The sequence below is a fragment of the Bombina bombina genome, chromosome 2, assembly GCF_027579735.1.
Source record: "Bombina bombina isolate aBomBom1 chromosome 2, aBomBom1.pri, whole genome shotgun sequence".
Lineage (NCBI taxonomy): Eukaryota > Metazoa > Chordata > Amphibia > Anura > Bombinatoridae > Bombina > Bombina bombina.
The window spans coordinates 1,137,130,045-1,137,151,629 of NC_069500.1; the positions used below are offsets into that span (position 1 = coordinate 1,137,130,045).

Here is a 21,585-nt window from a genome sequence, read left to right on the forward strand (position 1 = left end):
TTGTGTTTCATCTCAAAATGAAAAAGATCTCCCCACAGAAAGTGAATAGAAATTAAACTGAATTGTTTTCACAACAATTTGCTTCTAGTTCATTATACATTACTTTTCTGTCAGTTAAAGTTTATTGTGAATTTTAAGCAAACTTAAATACAGCTGCATATAGCTGACAGGATAAATTAGTGAGACCTGATTGTGTAAAATGCTTAGAGCATATCATAAGAATTGTGTGAGAGATTCAGACTGTTCCTGGGAACTCCCTTGTACCTCCCACTTTCTTTTTTTTTATTTTTAACTGACTTTATTTAGAAATTCGAAAAAAGGTACAGTGTGGGAGATGCAGCTCCCCGAAATACAAAGCATTTTGTCAGTTGGTTTTACAAGGTGAATCAGATAAAATGTTAAAGAAGGAAAGAGAAGAAAAAGGAGAAAGAAAGAACATAGATGGACTGCTTCCCAGCTACTCGATGAACGCTAAATGTGTTTAAGTTGTAGGACTGTGTGTCCTACTAGGTTGTAGATTTGGTTTCATCCATCCGCATGCATGCATATTCGTTTCTAGTGGGTAACATTGCTTTGTAACTCACAGGACCACAAGGACCATATGGTTGGTTATTGAAGTTTATTATGTGGTTTGTGTCAAATTCACGTGTTTGGGGGCTTTTCTTTTAAGATACTTTTCCCAGGTATCTAGTATGTCAGCATAGACATCCATTTTGGCGTTTTTCATATAACTATATTCCTCTAATTCTAGGAATTTGTAAACTCAAAGTGTCCACATGTTTAGACTTGGGGCCTCCTTACTTTTCCAGTTTTTAGCTATTAAATATTTAATACTGTTTGTCATGATGTAAAATAGTTTAACATGAGGTTTGTATTTAATCCTAGGGGGTTTGTTTAATAGCTATATCAGAGGATCAAGGTGGAAGTAGGTATCTAGTATTTTTTCTATTTTTGCAATGGCCAATCTCCAAAAGTTTTGGATCGAATTGCACCACCACCACATGTGGGCCATGTTACTTCCTCTATGGCCACACCTCCAACATTGGTCAGATTTGTTATGGTAAAGGCGATGGAGTTTCTTGGGGGGCCAGGTACCATCTGTGTAAGAGTTTTATATTAATTTCTATTAAGGATAAGGAAATGGATGTCTTCGTTAAATTTTGGAAAATGAAGACACTTGTCTGGGGTAGGATAATTATCCCCAGGTCATCTTCCAATCTCTCTAGATATGGAGGTATGTACCCAGGGGGATTAGTAGTTAGGATTTTATACATTGATGAAAGAGTGTGAGTTATTGGTGGCTGTCTGATACACAAGGTTTCGTAGTTTGTCAGTGGTCTGACCATGTTCCTGCTGTGTACATGTTGAGAGATATAGTGATGCATTCAGTGGTAGGTGAACCAACTTTTGAAACATGTGAGTCCCCTTTCAACGAGTGCCGACTGTGGAAGAATCCTTTCGCCCGAGGTGATCATATGAATTGTTATGTCTCGTATAGACGTATCTGGTGTTTCTGGTATGGCATTGGGGTCTAAAGAGAATTGCCCGTTTTCTATGAGTGATGTTAGGGGAGAAGGTCTAGACGTTAAACTAGTGTTTCTGGCTAGTATTAGTTCCCACGTATTGTATGTTTCTTTTATTAATTGTGAGGTGTACGCCACCTCCTTAATTTCTCTACACTCCAGCATAGTCCTCCTAAGTGCGGTGTGTTGGCGATGGAGTGTTCCAGTTGTACCCAGCGTTTATGATTGTGATGTATGTGCCAGTCAACTACTCTTTGTAGGAAGATGGCTTGTCTGTATAATGTTATATTGGGTATTCCCAACCCACCCTGAAGTCTTGGAGTTTTCATTATTTTTCTGTTAATCCTAGGGGGTTTTCTGCACCACAGAAAGTTGCTGAATGGATGGTATATAATTTTTGCGTATTGGTATCGGTAAAGATTGCATAATATATAGTAGCCTGGGGAATATATTCATTTTAAGGACATTTATTTTGCCCATCCATGACAGCTTTTTGGACAGCCATGAAGAGAGATCTCTAACAATGACTTTATTAATCGGCTCGTAGTTTCTGTTATATGTTTCTTCTATTGTCCTCGTCAAATCAATCCTTAAGTAGTGGAGTGAGTGTCGGCACCCGGTAAAAGGGGTCAATTTTTTAACTTTGTGTAGGGTGCGGTTGTCAAGGTTAATATTTAATACTTCAGACTTAGATGCGTTGATTTTAAAGTTTGAAAGTGTATGACATGTTTGGAATTCCTGTAGCAGTGGGGGGATAGAGGTTTCTGGCTCAGTGAGAGAGAAAAGGAAATCGTCAGCAAAGAGGGACATTACGTATGATTGTGATCCGATTTGAATACCTTTAATAAGAGGGTTGCGTCTTATTTTAGTCGCTATGGTTTCTATGAAGCAGGCAATTAAGAGGGGGGGAAGAGGACAACCCTGTCTGGTGCCATTGGATATTGAAAAGGGACGCGATAGGGTGCCATTAATAAGCAATTTAGCATTGGGATAGGAGTACAAAGAGAATATCCTATTCAATATTTGTGGGCCAAGGCCCATATGTATTAGTGTGGAGTGCAGAAAATCCCAGTCAACATGGTCAAAGGCCTTTTCTGCATCAATAGACAGCAGGATACCTTGGATATCCTTGCCTTGCGCATAATGGATGAGGCTTAAGGCCCTGACCGTGTTGTCCTTGGTTTCCCTTTTGGGTATGAATCCAACTTGGTCCTGATGGATTAGCTCGGGTAGTATATCATTCAAACAATTTGCCAGTATTTTCGCATATATCTTTACATCTGAATTTAAGAGGGAAATAGGTCTGAAGTGAGATGGATGATCTAGCATTTTATTAGGCTTTGGGATCAGGGTTATGTGAGCTTCTAATGACCTAGAGGAAAAAGCTTTAGATTCGTCTATATAGTTGAAGAAATTGAATATTTGAGGAAGTAACTCCTCCTGGAACTGTTTGTAATATCTATTTCCGAATCCATCAGGCCCCTGTGCCTTGCCTGCTGGGAGATCTTTAATGGCTGCCTTAATTTCATCTATTGATATGGGGTCCTCTAATTGTTCTTTCTGGGAGCTAGAAATTTGAGGTAGATGTAGGGAGGATAAATATGTGGATATTGCATTGGTTCTCTGTTTGCTTTCCATAGACGTTATGTTAGTTTGGTTGTTTAAATTATAAAGTTTTTTGCTAATAATCTCTAAAAGTATTTGATATTGCCTTGGAGGAATAATGGGATCTACCTGATTTGTTGCGCCTTTCATAATGTGTTTGTTGTAATCTTAGTGTTTGATTTTTATGCTCTTTGTTATAGTAAGATGCTAGTTCCCCCCTTTCTAGTTGTAGCTCGGTTAGTACAGTGTGGTTAGAAGGGGAACATTTATGTTGTTGCTCTAGTGTTTCTATGTTTGTTAGAATGGAGGATAAATATATATGCTTTTGTTTCATTATGGAGGCCCTTATGCTCATTAGTTCACCTCTTATCACACATTTGTGTGCTTCCCATATGTCACTGAAAGATATGCCTGGTGAGGTGTTATGAACAAAGTACTCTGAAATAGATTGTGAAATCTGTTGGCTCACCACCGGGTCTGATATAAGATTATCATCCAATCTCCTCTGACAGGAGCGAACGGCACTTAGTGCTATGGCGCGGTGGGGCCGGGCTGTGACTATACAGCTGGCCCGATGCGCTGACTGAATATTACAGACCCGCTCAGCAGAGAGTGGGTCTGTAAAAGCGCCGTAATTTTTACTTATTTGAAGAGAAAAAAGCCGTTTAGAACTATAGCACTTAAATAATGTTATATAATTCTGCACTATGTGCAGAATTATATAACATTATTTTTAAGGTTTACTGTCCCTTTAAACATTTCTATTATATAACCCTTTTCCCTTCTGCTCTGTAAGCTATACATGTTTAGGTAATTGTGCCCTTCTTTGTAAGTTTTATTTTTTAGACCATGTACCATTTTAATAGCCCTTGTTTGAACAGATTCCAGTTTATGTATGTCCTTCTGACCACCAGAACTGTACACAATATTCTAGATAAAGCCTAACTAATGATCTGTAAAGTGGCATAAGAACCTTACTATTTCAAATCATCTGAAATAATAATTCCCAAGTCCTATTCCTCTTTACCAGATAAGTGTCTTTGAGTCTGTAATTAACCTCTGGATTTTTCTTTCCCAAGTGCATTTCATTTTGTACTTTGTGATGTTGAACTTTTAGTTTCCACCCATCTGTAAATTCCACCACCGTTTTCAAGCTAACACATATTAAACATAACTGAGCTTTGTTTTGTACTTCCCAGGTATGCAAGATTTTAATTATTTGAGCAGCAATTGTTTCGAGATAACAGTTGAGCTTAGCTGTGACAAATTCCCACCTGAGGAAACATTAAAGGACTACTGGGAGGATAACAAAGACTCTCTTGTAAACTATATAATGCAGGTGAGTTTGTGCCATGTGTACATTTCTTATTCAACGCCCTTAAAGGGACATTAAATACTAAATACATTTTATAAGCATAGTATTCCGGTTATTCCCCGCCTCTAAAAATGTGTGCCGCAATGTTGAAACCTAACTTTCACTGCATTCTAGTGCTGACCTATGTGCACATGGGCAGCTACTCTCTTTCAGATACTTTCAGTGTAACTTAGGCACCATAATGGTAGCACCCATTATTAGAGGGAGGTGCATAAAATGCATTTAGTGTTTAAGGTCCCTTTAATGTTAACAGATTGCTAAATACATTTAAAAGGGGTCAAATGAAACTGCTCTATTGATATAAATCAGTTTGTTTTGTTATTTTCATGCCTTTTTCACTTAGTGGAAGAGAATAGTTTGTCTTTGTGTTTAAAGGGACATGCCGGTCAAAATACAAATACACATAAATTAATTACATCTTGGAATAGAAACATATTTGCAATATACATGTATTGGCAAAAATTATTCTAGTAATAGTTATCACTGGTTTAAGGTTAACATTTTTCTTTGCATGTGCATGTGAAGCATAGCTAGATATTTTCAGTGTACAATAATTTTAAATACTGCAGCTGCTCAGAGAGCCAATGGGGCTTGTATTATGTCAGCATAATAACAAATTGAGTCATTACCAGATGGTACAAGCACCTTAGGCTCTCTGAGCAAGTGCTGTGCTTAAAATGCTGGTGCACGGTGCATACTTAAATACACTTTTGAAAAAGCTATAGCTTTTTTATAGCTTTAATTATACGCATTTTAGCTAATACATGTATATTGCAAAAATGCTTATATTCAAAACTGAAATGCATCCATGTGGATTTCAATTTTGGCTGGAATGTCCCTTTAAATTAGTATACAAAGAAATGTAGTCATTCAGCATCTTGATATAACTAAAGGGGCATTTCAAAACTGAAATAACATGCTGCGCATTAGACTTGTGCAGCTTTGAAAAATTTGTTTCGGTTCGGAACGATTCGGATCTATTCGAATTTTGGTTCGGATCTATTCGAATTCGGAAAAAATTGAATGAATTTGTTTCGGATTCATTCGGATTCTTTCAGATTCGGAAAAAGTTTGGTTTGGTTCGGTTCAATTCGATTCGGTTCGGTTCGAATAGATTCGGAAATTCAGATTTTCGGTAAGTGTTAGGTGGGATGTGCTGTGTATTACACTAGTATTATGTACTGTGTATTAGGTTTAACCCATAGCAGAGTGATAAAACCTAATATACTGTACAATACTAGTGTAATACACGGCCATCCGAATCTACCGAATACATCCGAATCGATTCGGATGTATTCAAATCGATTCGGATGTATTTGATTCAATTCAGAGTTATTCGGTAGATTCAGCAGTATTTTAATTCGGAAATTCGAATCGATCCGAATTTTCAGAATTTCCGAATCGATACGAAACGAATCACACATGTCTACTGCACATATGTGCACTAGTTGTGCATGTGTATGCGTGATGCAGTGTGCGCATGTGCCGCAGGTATCAGATGTGCATGTGTATGAGTGATGCAGTGTGTGTATGTGCAGCAGGTATCAGATGTGCATGTGTATGAGTGATGCAGTGTATGTATGTACAGCAGGTATCAGATGTGCATGTGTATGAGTGATGCAGTGTGTGTATGTGCAGCAGGTATCAGATGTGTATGACTAATGTATTGTATGTATGTACAGCAGGTATCAGATGTGCATGTGTATGTGTGATGCAGTGTACGTATGTGCAGTAAGTGTCAGATGTGCATGTGTATGAGTGATGCAGTGTGTGTATGTGCAGCAGGTGTCAGATGTGCATGTGTATGAGTGATGCATTGTGAGCATGTGCAGCAGGTATCAGATGTGCATGTGTATGAGTCATGCAGTGTGTGTATGTGCAGCAGGTATCAGATGTGCATGTGTATGACTAATGCAGTGTGTGTATGTACAGCAGGTATCAGATGTGCATGTGTATGACTAATGCAGTGTATGTATGTACAGCAGGTATCAGATGTGCATGTGTATGAGTGATGCAGTGTGTGTATGTACAGCAGGTGTCAGATGTGCATGTGTATGACTAATGCAGTGTATGTATGCACAGCAGGTATCAGATGTGCATGTGTATGAGTGATGCAGTGTGCGCATGTGCCGCAGGTATCAGATGTGCATGTGTATGAGTGATGCAGTGTGTGTATGTGCAGCAGGTATCAGATGTGCATGTATATGACTAATGCAGTGTATGTATGTACAGCAGGTATCAGATTTGCATGTGTATGCGTGATGCAGTATGCGTATGTGCAGTAAGTGTCAGATGTGCGTGTATATGAGTGATGCAGTGTGCGCATGTGCAGCACGTATCAGATGTGCATGTGTATGAGTGATGCAGTGTGTGTATGTGCAGCAGGTATCAGATGTGCATGTGTATGACTGATGCAGTGTATGTATGTACAGCAGGTGTCAGGGGCCCGATCCGATATGCAGCGTCGCCCGCAAATGCCGGCGACTCTGAATTTTGCGCTGGTTTGGTATCCTATATGCGGCATAACCTAGAAGTTACGCCCGTATATTTCTGCCGTCGCCCGTAGTTTTTTTGGGCATAGGCAGGTATACCAAACCATCGCAGTTTGGTATCCAATATACAGCGTAAGGACTTATGTGGCGAAAATTGAGAAATCTTACTCCATTTTCACCTCACCACAAAAAGCAGCCGTAGTAAGCCTTGCGCTGTCTATTGGAGCCCGTAACTCCCTAAACTAGCTGCTAAATAAACCTAACACCTAACGCATGCGCAATGTCTATCTACCTGTCAACCGCGATCCCCTGCCGCAATCCCTAATAAAGTATTTAACCCCTAAACCGCTGCTCCCGGACCCCGCCGCCACCTACAATAAAAGTATAACCCCCTAATGTGAGCTCCTACCCCGCCGCCAACTACATTAAACTACCCCCTAAAGTGAGCCCCTTACACTGCCGCCATCTATTTTAAAATTATTAACCCCTAATTTAACCCCCCTACACCGCCGCCAGCTATATTAAATTAATTAACCATTAATTTAATCCCCCTACACCGCCGCCAGCTATATTAAATTAATTAACCCCTAATTTAATCCCCCTACACCGCCGCCAGCTATATTAAATTAATTAACCCCTAATCTAAATCCCCCTACACCGCCGCCACCTATATTAAATTAATTAACCCCTAATCTAATCCCCCTACCCCGCCGCCACCTATATTAAATTAATTAATCCCTAATCTAATCCCCCTACCCCACCGCCACCTATATTAAATTATTTAACCCCTAAATTACTAAACTATCCCTACCACTAAACCTAAGTCTAACCCTACAAATAGCCCTGAAAAGGGCTTTTCGCGTGACATTACCCCAAAGTAAACAGCTCTATTGCCAGCCCTTAAAAGGCTTTTTGCGGGGCATGCCCCAAAGAATTCAGCTCTTTTACCAGCCCTTAAAATGGCTTTTGGCAGGGCTTTGTCACAAAGTAAACAGCTCTTTTGCATCTAATCTAAATCCCTCTACACCACCGCCATCTATAATAAATGTATTAACCCCTAATCTAATCCCCCTACACCGCCACCACCTATATTAAACACATTAACCCCTAATCTAATCCCCCTACACCGCCGCCAGCTATATTAACTATATTAACCCTAATTATATTAGGGTTAATATAGTTAATATCGTTATTATATTTTATATATATTAAGTATAATAACCCTATCTAACTCTAACATCCCTAACTAAACTCTTATTAAAATAAATCTAATATTAATATTATTAATTAAAATATTCCTATTTAAATCTAAATACTTACCTATAAAATAAACCCTAAGATAGCTACAATATAATTAATAATTACATTGTAGCTATTTTAGGGTTTATATTTATTTTACAGGTAACTTGGTATTTATTTTAACTAGGTACAATAGCTATTAAATAGTTAATAACTATTTAATAGCTACCTAGTTAAAATAATTACCAATTTACCTGTAAAATAAATCCTAACCTAAGTTACAAATACACCTACACTATCAATAAATTAAATAAACTACAAATATCTAACTAAAATACAATTAAATAAACTAAACTAAATTACAAAAAAAACAAAACACTAAATTACAAAAAATAAAAAAAAGATTACAAGATTTTTAAGCTAATTACACCTATTCTAACCCCCCTAATAAAATAATAAAGCCCCCCAAAATAAAAAAAATTCCCTGCCCTATTCTAAATTAAAAAAGTTAGCTCTTTTACCTTACCAGCCCTTAAAAGGGCCTTTCTCTTGTAAGGTGTATCCAGTCCACGGATCATCCATTACTTGTGGGATATTCTCATTCCCAACAGGAAGTTGCAAAAGGACACCCACAGCAGAGCTGTTATATAGCTCCTCCCCTAACTGCCATATCCTGTCATTCTCTTGCAACTCTCAACACGCATGGAGGTGGTAGGAGAGAGTGGTGAAAAATAGTTAGTTTATTTTCTTCAATCAAAAGTTTGTTATTTTTAAATGGTACCGGAGTTGTACTATTTTATCTCAGGCAGAAATAGAAGAAGAATCTGCCTGAGTTTTCTATGATCTTAGCAGGTTGTAACTAAGATCCATTGCTGTTCTCACATATGTCTGAGGAGTGAGGTAACTTCAGCGGGAGAATGGCGTGCAGTTTACTCTGCTATGAGGTATGTGCAGTTACAATTTTTTCTAGAATTGGAAATGCTAGAAAATGCTGCTGATACCAGATTAATGTAAGTTAAGCCTGAATACAGTGATTTAATAACGACTGGTATCATGCTTACTCTCAGGGGTAATACCCTTATAATATTGCAATATAAAACGTTTGCTGGCATGTTTAATCGTTTTAATATATGCTTTGGTGATAAAACTTTATTGGGCCCTAGTTTTTTCCACATGGCTGGCTTTACTTTATTTTTGCCTAGAAACAGTTTCCTGAGGCTTTGCACTGTTGTAGTATAAAAGTTACAGTTGGTGCAGTTAAAATTACAAACTGTGACATCCAGCTTCCCTCAGGAGTCCCCTGTATGCTATAGGACCTCTCTAAAGGGCTCAAAGGCTTTCCAAAGTTGTTTATTGGGGAAGGTAGGACCACAGCAGGCTGTGGCAGTTTGTTGTGTCTGTTAAAAAACGTTTTTTTGATCCGTTTTTGAATTAAGGGGTTAATCATCAATTTGCAAGTGGGTGCAATGCTCTGTTAACATATTACATACACTGTAAAAATTTCGTTTGATTTACTGCCTTTTTTCACTGTTTTTCAAATTTTGACAAAATTTGTTTCTCTTAAAGGCACAGTACCGTTTTTTATATTTGCTTGTTAACTTGATTTAAACTGTTTTCCAAGCTTGCTAGTCTCATTGCTAGTCTGTACAAACATGTCTGACATAGAGGAAACTCCTTGTTCATTATGTTTAAAAGCCATGGTGGAACCCCCTCTTAGAATGTGTACCAAATGTACTGATTTCACTTTAAGCAATAAAGATCATATTCTGTCTTTAAAATTTTTTATCACCAGAGGAATCTGACGAGGGGGAAGTTATGCCGACTAACTCTCCCCACGTGTCAGATCCTTTGACTCCCGCTCAAGGGACTCCCGCTCAAATAGCGCCAAGTACATCAAGGGCGCCCATAGCGATTACTTTACAAGACATGGCGGCAGTCATGGATAATACACTGTCAGCGGTATTAGCCAGACTACCTGAATTTAGAGGTAAGCGAGATAGCTCTGGGGTTAGACGAAATGCAGAGCATGCTGACGCTTTAAGAACCATGTCTGATACTGCCTCACAATATGCAGAAGCTATAAAGGAGAGCTTCAGTCTGTGGGTGATGTTTCTGACTCAGGAAAGATGATGCAACCTGATTCTGATATTTCTACATTTAAATTTAAGCTTGAACACCTCCGCATGTTTCTCAGGGAGGTTTTAGCTGCTCTGAATGACTGTGATACAATTGCAGTGCCAGAGAAATTGTGTAGACTGGATAAATACTATGCAGTGCCGGTGTGTACTGATGTTTTTCCAATACCTAAAAGGTTTACAGAAATTATTAAGGAATGGGATAGACCAGGTGTGACGTTCTCTTCCCCTCCTATTTTTAGAAAAATGTTTCCAATAGACGCCACCACACGGGACTTATGACAGACATTTCCTAAGGTGGAGGGAGCAGTTTCTACTTTAGCAAAGCGTACTACTATCCCTGTCGAGGACAGTTGTGCTTTTTTAGATCCAATGGATAAAAAATTAGAAGGTTACCTTAAGAAAATGTTTATTCAATAAGGTTTTATCCTACAGCCCCTTGCATGCATTGTTCCTGTCACTGCTGCTGCAGCGTTCTGGTTTGAGTCTCTGGAAGAGGCTTTACAGGTAGCGACTCCATTGGATGACATACTTGGCAAGCTTAGAGCACTTAAGCTAGCCAATTCCTTTGTTTCTGATGCCATTGTTCATTTGACTAAACTAACGGCTAAGAATTCTGGTTTTGCTATACAGGCACGCAGAGCGCTATGGCTTAAATCATGGTCAGCTGACGTGACTTCAAAATCTAAGCTGCTTAACATTCCCTTCAAGGGGCAGACCCTATTCGGGCCTGGTTTGAAGGAGATTATTGCTGATATCACTGGAGGAAAAGGCCATGCCCTTCCTCAGGACAGGTCCAAATCAAGGGCCAAACAGTCTAATTTTCGTGCCTTTCGAAACTTCAAGGCAAGTGCGGCATCAACTTCCTCTAATGCCAACAAGAGGGAACTTTTGCTCGGCCCAAGATGGTCTGGAGACCAAACCAGACCTAGGACAAAGGTAAGCAGGCCAAAAAGCCTGCTGCTGCCTCTAAGGCAGCATGAAGGAACAGCCCCTTATCCGGTAACGGATCTAGTAGGGGGCAGACTTTCGCTTTTCGCCCAGGCGTGGGCAAGAGATATCCAGGATCCCTGGGCGTTGGAAATTATATCCCAGGGATATCTTCTGGACTTCAAAGCTTCCCCCCCAAAAGGGAGATTTCACCTTTCACAATTATCTGCAAACCAGATAAAGAGAGAGGCATTCTTACACTGTGTACGAGACCTCCTAGTTATGGGAGTGATCCATCCAGTTCCAAAGGAGGAACAGGGACAGGGTTTTTACTCAAATCTGTTTGTGGTTCCCAAAAAAGAGGGAACCTTCAGACCAATTTTGGATCTAAAGATCTTAAACAAATTCCTCAGAGTTCCATCATTCAAGATGGAAACTATTCGTACCATCCTACCTATGATCCAGGAGGGTCAATATATGACTACAGTGGATTTAAAGGATGCTTATCTTCACATTCCGATAATAAAGATCATCATCGGTTTCTCAGGTTTGCCTTTCTAGACAGGCATTACCAGTTTGTAGCTCTTCCCTTTGGATTAGCTACAGCCCCAAGAATCTTTACGAAGGTTCTAGGGTCGCTTCTAGCGGTCCTAAGGCCGCGGGGCATAGAAGTGGCCCCTTATTTAGACGACATCCTGATACAGGCGTCAAACTTCCAAATTGCCAAGTCTCATACGGACATAGTACTGGCATTTCTGAGATCGCATGGGTGGAAAGTGAATGAGGAAAAGAGTTCTCTATCCCCACTCACAAGAGTTTCCTTCCTAGGGACTCTGATAGATTCTGTAGAAATGAAAATTTACCTGACGGAGTCCAGGTTATCAAAGCTTCTAAATTCCTGCCGTGCTCTTCATTCCATTCCGCGCCCTTCGGTGGCTCAGTGCATGGAAGTAATCGGCTTAATGGTAGCGGCAATGGACATAGTGCCGTTTGCACGCCTACATCTCAGACCGCTGCAACTATGCATGCTCAGTCAGTGGAACGGGGATTACACAGATTTGTCCCCTCTACTAAATCTGGATCAAGAGACCAGGGATTCTCTTCTCTGGTGGCTATCTCGGGTCCATCTGTCCAAAGGTATGACCTTTCGCAGGCCAGATTGGACAATTGTAACAACAGATGCCAGCCTTCTAGGTTGGGGTGCAGTCTGGAACTCCCTGAAGGCTCAGGGATCGTGGACTCAGGAGGAGACACTCCTTCCAATAAATATTCTGGAAGAGCGATATTCAATGCTCTTCAGGCTTGGCCTCAGTTAGCAACTCTGAGGTACATCAGATTTCAGTCGGACAACATCACGACTGTGGCTTACATCAACCATCAAGGGGGAACAAGAAGTTCCCTAGCGATGTTAGAAGTCTCAAAGATAATTCGCTGGGCAGAGACTCACTCTTGCCACCTATCAGCTATCCATATCCCAGGTGTAGAGAACTGGGAGGCGGATTTTTTAAGTCATCAGACTTTTCATCCGGGAGAGTGGGAACTCCATCCGGAGGTGTTTGCACAATTGATTCATCGTTGGGGCAAACCAGAACTGGATCTCATGGCATCTCGCCAGAACGCCAAGCTTCCTTGTTACGGATCCAGGTCCAGGGATCCCAAGGCGACGCTAATAGATGCTCTAGCAGCGCCCTGGTCCTTCAACCTGGCTTATGTGTTTCCACCGTTTCCTCTACTCCCTCGACTGATTGCCATGGTCAAGCAGAAGAGAGCATTGGTGACTTTGATAGCGCCTGCATGGCCACGCAGGACCTGGTATGCAGATCTGGTGGACATGTCATCCTTTCCACCATGGACTCTGCCTCTGAGACAGGACCTTCTATTTTAGGGTCCTTTCAACCATCCAAATCTAATTTCTCTGAGACTGACTGCATGGAGATTGAACGCTTGATTTTATCAAAGCGTGGCTTCTCCGAGTCACTCATTGATACCTTAATACAGGCACGAAAGCCTGTCACCAGGAAAATTTACCATAAAATATGGCGTAAATATCTTTATTGGTGTGAATCCAAGGGTTACTCATGGAGTAAAGTCAGGATTCCCAGGATATTATCCTTTCTCCAAGAAGGTTTGGAAAAAGGATTGTCAGCTAGTTCCTTAAAGGGACAGATTTCTGCTTTGTCTATTCTTTGCACAAGTGTCTGGCAGATGTTCGAGACGTTCAGGCATTTTGTCAGGCTTTATTTAGAATCATGCCTGTGTTTAAACCTGTTGCTCCACCATGGAGCTTAAATTTGGTTCTTAAGGTTCTTCAAGGAGTTCCGTTTGAACCTCTTCATTCCATAGATATCAAACTTTTATCTTGGAAAGTTCTTTTTATGGTAGCTATTTCCTCGGCTTGCAGAGTCTCCGAGTTATCTGCCTTACAATGTGATTCTCCTTATCTGATTTTCCATACGGATAAGGTAGTCCTACGTACCAAACCTGGGTTTTTACCTAAGGTGGTATCTAACAAGAATATCAATCAAGAGATTGTTGTTCCATCCTTGTGTCCTAATCCTTCTTCAAAGAAGGAACGTCTATTACACAATCTGGACGTGGTTGGTGCTTTAAAGTTTTACTTACAAGCTACTAAAGATTTTCGACAAACATCTGCTTTGTTTGTTGTCTACTCTGGACAGAGGAGAGGTCAAAAGGCTTCGGCAACCTCTCTTTCTTAATGGCTAAGAAGCATAATCTGCTTAGCCTATGAGACTGCTGGCCAGCAGCCTCCTAAAAGGATTACAGCTCATTCTACTAGAGCTGTGGCTTCCACATGGGCCTTTAAAAATGAGGCTTCTGTTGAACAGATTTGCAAGGCGGCGACTTGGTCTTCGCTTCATACTTTTTCAAAATTTTATAGATTTGATACTTTTGCTTCTTCGGAGGCTATTTTTGGGAGAAAGGTTTTACAGGCAGTGGTACCTTCCGTTTAAGTACCTGCCTTGTCCCTCCCTTCATCCGTGTACTTTAGCTTTGGTATTGGTATCCCACAAGTAATGGATGATCCGTGGACTGGATACACCTTACAAGAGAAAACACAATTTATGCTTACCTGATAAATTTATTTCTCTTGTGGTGTATCCAGTCCACGGCCCGCCCTGTCATTTTAAGGCAGGTAATTTTTTTCATTTAAACTACAGTCACCACTGCACCCTATGGTTTCTCCTTTCTCTGCGTGTTTTCGGTCGAATGACTGGATATGGCAGTTAGGGGAGGAGCTATATAACAGCTCTGCTGTGGGTGTCCTCTTGAAACTTCCTGTTGGGAATGAGAATATCCCACAAGTAATGGATGATCCGTGGACTGGATACACCACAAGAGAAATAAATTTATCAGGTAAGCATAAATTGTGTTTTTGCGGGGCATGCCCCAAAGAATTCAGCTCTTTTGCCTGAAAAAAAAACACAATACCACCCCCCAACATTACAACCCACCACCCACATACCCCTAATCTAACCCAAACCCCCCTTAAATAAACCTAACACTACCCCCCTGAAGATCTCCCTACCTTGTATTCACCCCGCCGGGCAGAACTCTTCATCCGATCTGGGCGATGTCTTCAAGCAAGCTGCAGTGAAGTCTTCTTCCATCCGGTGATGTCTTCAAGCAAGCGACAGAGAGTCTTCTTCCATCCGGTTATGTCTTCAAGCAAGCGGCAGAGAGTCTTCTTCCATCCGGTGATGTCTTCAAGCAAAGCGGCATCTTCAATCTTCTTTCTTCGCTCCTCCGCCGCGGAGCATCCATCCGGCACGATGACTTCCCGACGAATGAGGTTCCTTTAAATGACGTCATCCAAGATGGCGTCCGTCGAATTCCGATTGGCTGATAGGATTCCATCAGCCAATCGGAATTAGGGTAGAAAAATCTGATTGGCTGATTGAATCAGCCAATCAGATTCAAGTTCAATCCGATTGGCTGAACCAATCAGCCAATCGGATTGAATTTGAATCTGATTGGCTGATTCAATCAGCCAATCAGATTTTTCTACCTTAATTCCGATTGGCTGATAGAATCCTATCAGCCAATCGGAATTCGACGGACGCCATCTTGGATGACGTCATTTAAAGGAACCTCATTCGTCGGGAAGTCGTCGTGCCGGATGGATGCTCCGCGGCAGAGGAGCGAAGAAAGAAGATTGAAGATGCCGCTTTGCTTGAAGACATCACCGGATGGAAGAAGACTCTCTGCCGCTTGCTTGAAGACATCACCGGATGGAAGAAGACTTCACTGCAGCTTGCTTGAAGACATCGCCCGGATCGGATGAAGAGTTCTGCCCGGCGGGGTGAATACAAGGTAGGGAGATCTTCAGGGGGGTAGTGTTAGGTTTATTTAAGGGGGGTTTGGGTTAGATTAGGGGTATGTGGGTGGTGGGTTGTAATGTTGGGGGGTGGTATTGTGTTTTTTTTTTCAGGCAAAAGAGCAGTTTTCTTTGGGGCATGCCCCGCAAAAGGCCCTTTTAAGGGCTGGTAAGGTAAAAGAGCTAACTTTTATAATTTAGAATAGGGCAGGGAATTTTTTTTATTTTGGGGTGCTTTATTATTTTATTAGGGGGCTTAGAATAGGTGTAATTAGCTTAAAAATCTTGTAATCTTTTTTTATTTTTTGTAATTTAGGGTTTGTTTGTTTTTGTAATTTAGTTTAGTTTATTTAATTGTATTTCTCCTGTTAAGTGTGGTCAGTCCACGGGTCATCATTACTTCTGGGATATTAACTCCTCCCCAACAGGAAGTGCAAGAGGATTCACCCAGCAGAGCTGCTATATAGCTCCTCCCCTCTACGTCACCTCCAGTCATTCTCTTGCACCCAACGAATAGATAGGATGTGTGAGAGGACTGTGGTGATTATACTTAGTTTCATACCTTCAATCAAAAGTTTGTTATTTTATAATAGCACCGGAGTGTGTTATTCCTTCTCTGGTAGAATTTGAAGAAGAATCTACCTGAGTTTTTTTCTATGATTTTAGCCGGCGTAGTTAAGATCATATTGCTGTTTCTCGGCCATCTGAGGAGAGGTAAACTTCAGATCAGGGGACAGCGGGCAGATTAATCTGCAAAGAGGTATGTAGCAGCTTATTATTTTCTGACAATGGAATTGAGGAGAAAATTCTGCCATACCGATATAATGTAAACTCAGCCTTAAATGCAGTAGCAGCAACTGGTATCAGGCTGTCATGTATGTATATTTTACACTTCAGTATTCTGGGGAATGGCACTTCACTGGAATTATACTGTATGCATAAGACTTTAGCCTAATTTGCAGGGACTAGCAACAGGCTTTTTAATAACACTTAATTTATTTAATGTTAAACGTTTTTTGCTGGCATGTGAAATCGTTTCATTTTCTGAGGTACTGGGTGAAAAAATGTTTTGGGCACTATTTTTTTCCACTTGGCAGTCGTTTTATTTAATTTATGACAGTTTACTGATCTCTCTCACTGTTGTGTGTGAGGGGGAGGGGCCTTTTTTGGCGCTTTTGCTACGCATAAAAAAATTCAGTCAGAAGTTCATTGTCTTCCCTGCATGATCCGGTTCATCTCTACAGAACTCAGGGGTCTTCAAAACTTGTTTTGAGGGAGGTAATCACTCACAGCAGAGCTGTGAGATTGTAGTTGACTGTGATAAAAAACGTTTATTTCTGTATTTTTTTTCTGCTATCAGGGTTAGTTATCCTTTGCTAATGGGAGCAATCCTTTGCTAAAATTGTGTTTTTACAAAGATTTGATGCTATAACTTTTCAGTTTATTAATTTTCAACTGTCATAACTTTTTCTGTGCTTCTTATAGGCACAGTACGTTTTCATATTATAGTAAATTACTTGAAAAGTATTTCCAAGTTGCTAGTTTATTTGCTAGTGTGTTAAACATGTCTGATTCAGAGGAAGATATCTGTGCTATATGTGCTAAAGCCAAAGTGGAGCCCAATAGAAATTTATGTACTAACTGCATTGATGCTACTTTAAATAAAAATCAATCTGTACAAATTGAACATATTTCACCAAACAACGAGGGGAGAGTTATGCCGACTAACTCGCCTCACGTGTCAGTACCTGCATCTCCCGCTCGGGAGGTGCGTGATATTGTAGCGCCGAGTACATCTGGGCGGCCATTACAAATCACATTACAGGATATGGCTACTGTTATGACTGAAGTTTTGGCTAAATTACCAGAACTAAGAGGTAAGCGTGATCACTCTGGGGTGAGAACAGAGTGCGCTGATAATATTAGGGCCATGTCAGACACTGCGTCACAATTTGCAGAACATGAGGACGGAGAGCTTCATTCTGCGGGTGACGGTTCTGATCCAAACAAACTGGATTCAGACATTTCAAATTTTAAATTTAAGCTGGAAAACCTCCGTGTATTACTAGGGGAGGTGTTAGCGGCTCTGAATGATTGTAACACAGTTGCAATACCAGAGAAAATGTGTAGGTTGGATAAATATTTTGCGGTACCGTCGAGTACTGATGTTTTTCCTATACCTAAGAGACTTACTGAAATTGTTACTAAGGAGTGGGATAGACCCGGTGTGCCGTTCTCACCCCCTCCGATATTTAGAAAGATGTTTCCAATAGACGCCACCACACGGGACTTATGGCAAACGGTCCCTAAGGTGGAGGGAGCAGTTTCTACTTTAGCTAAGCGTACCACTATCCCGGTGGAGGATAGATGTGCTTTTTCAGATCCAATGGATAAAAAGTTAGAGGGTTACCTTAAGAAAATGTTTGTTCAACAAGGTTTTATATTGCAACCTCTTGCATGCATTGCGCCTGTCACGGCTGCAGCAGCATTTTGGTTTGAGTCTCTGGAAGAGACACTTGAATCAGCTCCATTAGATGAGATTACACACAAGCTTAAAGCCCTTAAGTTAGCTAACTCATTTATTTCGGATGCCGTAGTACATTTAACTAAACTTACGGCTAAGAATTCCGGATTCGCCATTCAGGCGCGCAGAGCACTGTGGCTAAAATCCTGGTCAGCTGACGTTACTTCTAAATCTAAATTGCTTAATATACCTTTCAAAGGGCAGACCTTATTCGGGCCCGGGTTGAAAGAAATTATCGCTGACATTACAGGAGGTAAAGGCCATGCCCTGCCTCAAGACAGAGCCAAACCTAAGGCTAGACAGTCTAATTTTCGTTCCTTTCGTAATTTCAAAGCAGGAGCAGCATCAACTTCCTCTGCACAAAAACAGGAAGGAGCTGTTGCTCGCTACAGACAAGGCTGGAGACCTAACCAGCCCTGGAACAAGGGCAAGCAGGCCAGGAAACCTGCTGCTGCCCCTAAGACAGCATGAATTGAGGGCCCCCGATCCAGGAACGGATCTAGTGGGGGGCAGACTTTCTCTCTTCACCCAGGCTTGGGCAAGAGATGTCCAGGATCCCTGGGCGTTAGAGATCATATCTCAGGGATACCTTCTGGACTTCAAATCCTCTCCCCCAAGAGGGAGATTTCATCTGTCAAGGTTGTCAACAAACCAAATAAAGAAAGAGGCGTTTCTACGCTGCGTACAAGATCTTTTATTAATGGGAGTGATCCATCCGGTTCCGCGGTCGGAACAAGGACAAGGGTTTTACTCAAATCTGTTTGTGGTTCCCAAAAAAGAGGGAACTTTCAGGCCAATCTTGGATTTAAAGATCCTAAACAAATTCCTAAGAGTTCCATCGTTCAAAATGGAAACTATTCGGACAATTTTACCCATGATCCAAAAGGGTCAGTACATGACCACAGTGGATTTAAAGGATGCTTACCTTCACATACCGATTCACAAAGATCATTACCGGTATCTAAGGTTTGCCTTTCTAGACAGGCATTACCAGTTTGTAGCTCTTCCATTCGGATTGGCTACGGCTCCAAGAATCTTCACAAAGGTTCTGGGTGCTCTTCTGGCGGTACTAAGACCGCGAGGAATTTCGGTAGCTCCATACCTAGACGACATTCTGATACAAGCTCCAAGCTTTCAAACTGCCAAGTCTCATACAGAGTTAGTACTGGCATTTCTAAGGTCGCATGGATGGAAGGTGAACGAAAAGAAGAGTTCTCTCTTTCCACTCACAAGAGTTCCCTTCTTGGGGACTCTTATAGATTCTCTAGAAATGAAGATTTACCTGACAGAAGACAGGTTAACAAAGCTTAAAAATGCATGCCGTGTCCTTCATTCCATTCAACACCCGTCAGTAGCTCAATGCATGGAGGTGATCGGCTTAATGGTAGCGGCAATGGACATAGTACCCTTTGCACGCCTACATCTCAGACCGCTGCAATTGTGCATGCTAAGTCAGTGGAATGGGGATTACTCAGACTTGTCCCCTACTCTGAATCTGGATCAAGAGACCAGAAATTCTCTTCTATGGTGGCTTTCTCGGCCACATCTGTCGAGGGGGATGCCATTCAGCAGGCCGGACTGGACAATTGTAACAACAGACGCCAGCCTACTAGGTTGGGGCGCTGTCTGGAATTCTCTGAAGGCTCAGGGACAATGGAATCAGGAGGAGAGTCTCCTACCAATAAACATTCTGGAATTGAGAGCAGTTCTCAATGCCCTTCTGGCTTGGCCCCAGTTAACAACTCGGGGGTTCATCAGGTTTCAGTTGGACAACATCACGACTGTAGCTTACATCAACCATCAGGGAGGGACAAGAAGCTCCCTAGCAATGATGGAAGTATCAAAGATAATTCGCTGGGCAGAGTCTCACTCTTGCCACCTGTCAGCAATCCACATCCCGGGAGTGGAGAACTGGGAGGCGGATTTCCTAAGTCGTCAGACTTTTCATCCGGGGGAGTGGGAACTTCATCCGGAGGTCTTTGCCCAAATATGGTAGATACGGGAGCGGGCAGCGCCTAGACCTATACCTGCTGCACTATAAGGAAGACCCCCTAATAGGTCTGAGAAGAAATACAATTGTGGATATATAGGAGCGCCACAAGGCTAAGGTATCTATCAGGAACCAGTACTTGTAACAATTAACAAGAGTACTACTCACAGTAAAAATGATATACAGTTTTATTACATAGTCATAAAACCAAAGCTAAAAGTGCTCCAAATAAATTAGGACCACACAAATAAAATCGCACATGGGTATAAGACCAGAGGGTATATAAAAAACAATGGGGATATTTAATCACAATAAAAAATCACAATAAAATGTTATAACATCATGAGACAATTGTTAAAATATCACGGAATATGCTGAGAATTAATACACATAAAATGAGGGGGGGGGGGTGACTCCACTATCCAACTCAATAAAATCAATAAATCACTCCAATATGTCAAATCGGTAAAAGACTCCAATGAGGTGATGGTGAAATGGTTCACCATATACAATAATGATGATCAAGAGGAGCTTATAGTAAAGTGCACAACAGATACATATCAATACAAATAAACGAATTTGGTGTAGGATCACAATGAATCGAGGGGTGTAGGGCAAGTAAATTAAATCAACATGTGAAAAAATGAAACAATGTCAAAATGAAACAATGTCAAGCATACATGTGTAACGAATGTATATCAATTGTGTATGGGTGCTCCAAAAAAGAAAAAAGAAAACGTTTTCAAAATCAAAAAGTGGCAATAGTAAAAATAAAAAATGAAAAAATATAAAAATATAAAAATGGGGTGGTCCAAGTTGAAACTAACTGTGTATACTTTAGTGTATCAGATGGAGTGATCGAATAAAGTGTACAATAAACTTATAAAAAATGACATATAAAAAATTACAACAAATTTGACAAATATCGAATCACAAATGGTGGATCAAATAAATAACTAAAAATGTCCTATAAAGAGTCCATAATTAAATCCAACTGGTGGGAAAACGATCCTAAGAACTTGTCCTGATCCGGTATCCTAGTTTGACAAAAACATGGACCTGAAATCAGAAAAAAAAGAAAAAACTCCTCAACAAACAGGGCCTATGGGGTGTAGCTTATCTGTGAATAAACTTACCCCCAAATGCCGATGGATCCTGGTGAAATATGAAGCCTCACAAATCTCTTGGTTAGTCTACGCGTTTCGGCCCAACAATAGGGCCTTTTTCAAGACATGATGAGGCTTTAATATCACTGACCTTATATATCTAATGGTGTGGGAGTGTCTCTAATGAAAGTGGCGCCAAATTGACTTACAGATGGTTAAGTTCCCGCCAAACGCTTACCGCGTTGTCATGCCACTAACCGGATCTCTACTTCCGGATCACTTCCGGTTTCGTCATTTCCGGTTTTTCCGAACAACTTCCGGTAACAGTAT

The 21,585-nt window shown here is 40.9% G+C and overlaps 1 protein-coding gene across 1 annotated transcript in view; it reads left to right on the forward strand.

Moving 5' to 3' along the window:
* The window catches only part of CPE (carboxypeptidase E), a 249,223-nt gene that overhangs the window by 181,582 nt on the left and 46,056 nt on the right, over positions 1–21,585 (forward strand). The window contains exon 6 of the mRNA XM_053703802.1: positions 4,328–4,467. Within this exon, the coding sequence (XP_053559777.1) occupies positions 4,328–4,467 (140 nt within the window). The remainder of the gene's footprint in view (positions 1–4,327; positions 4,468–21,585) is intronic.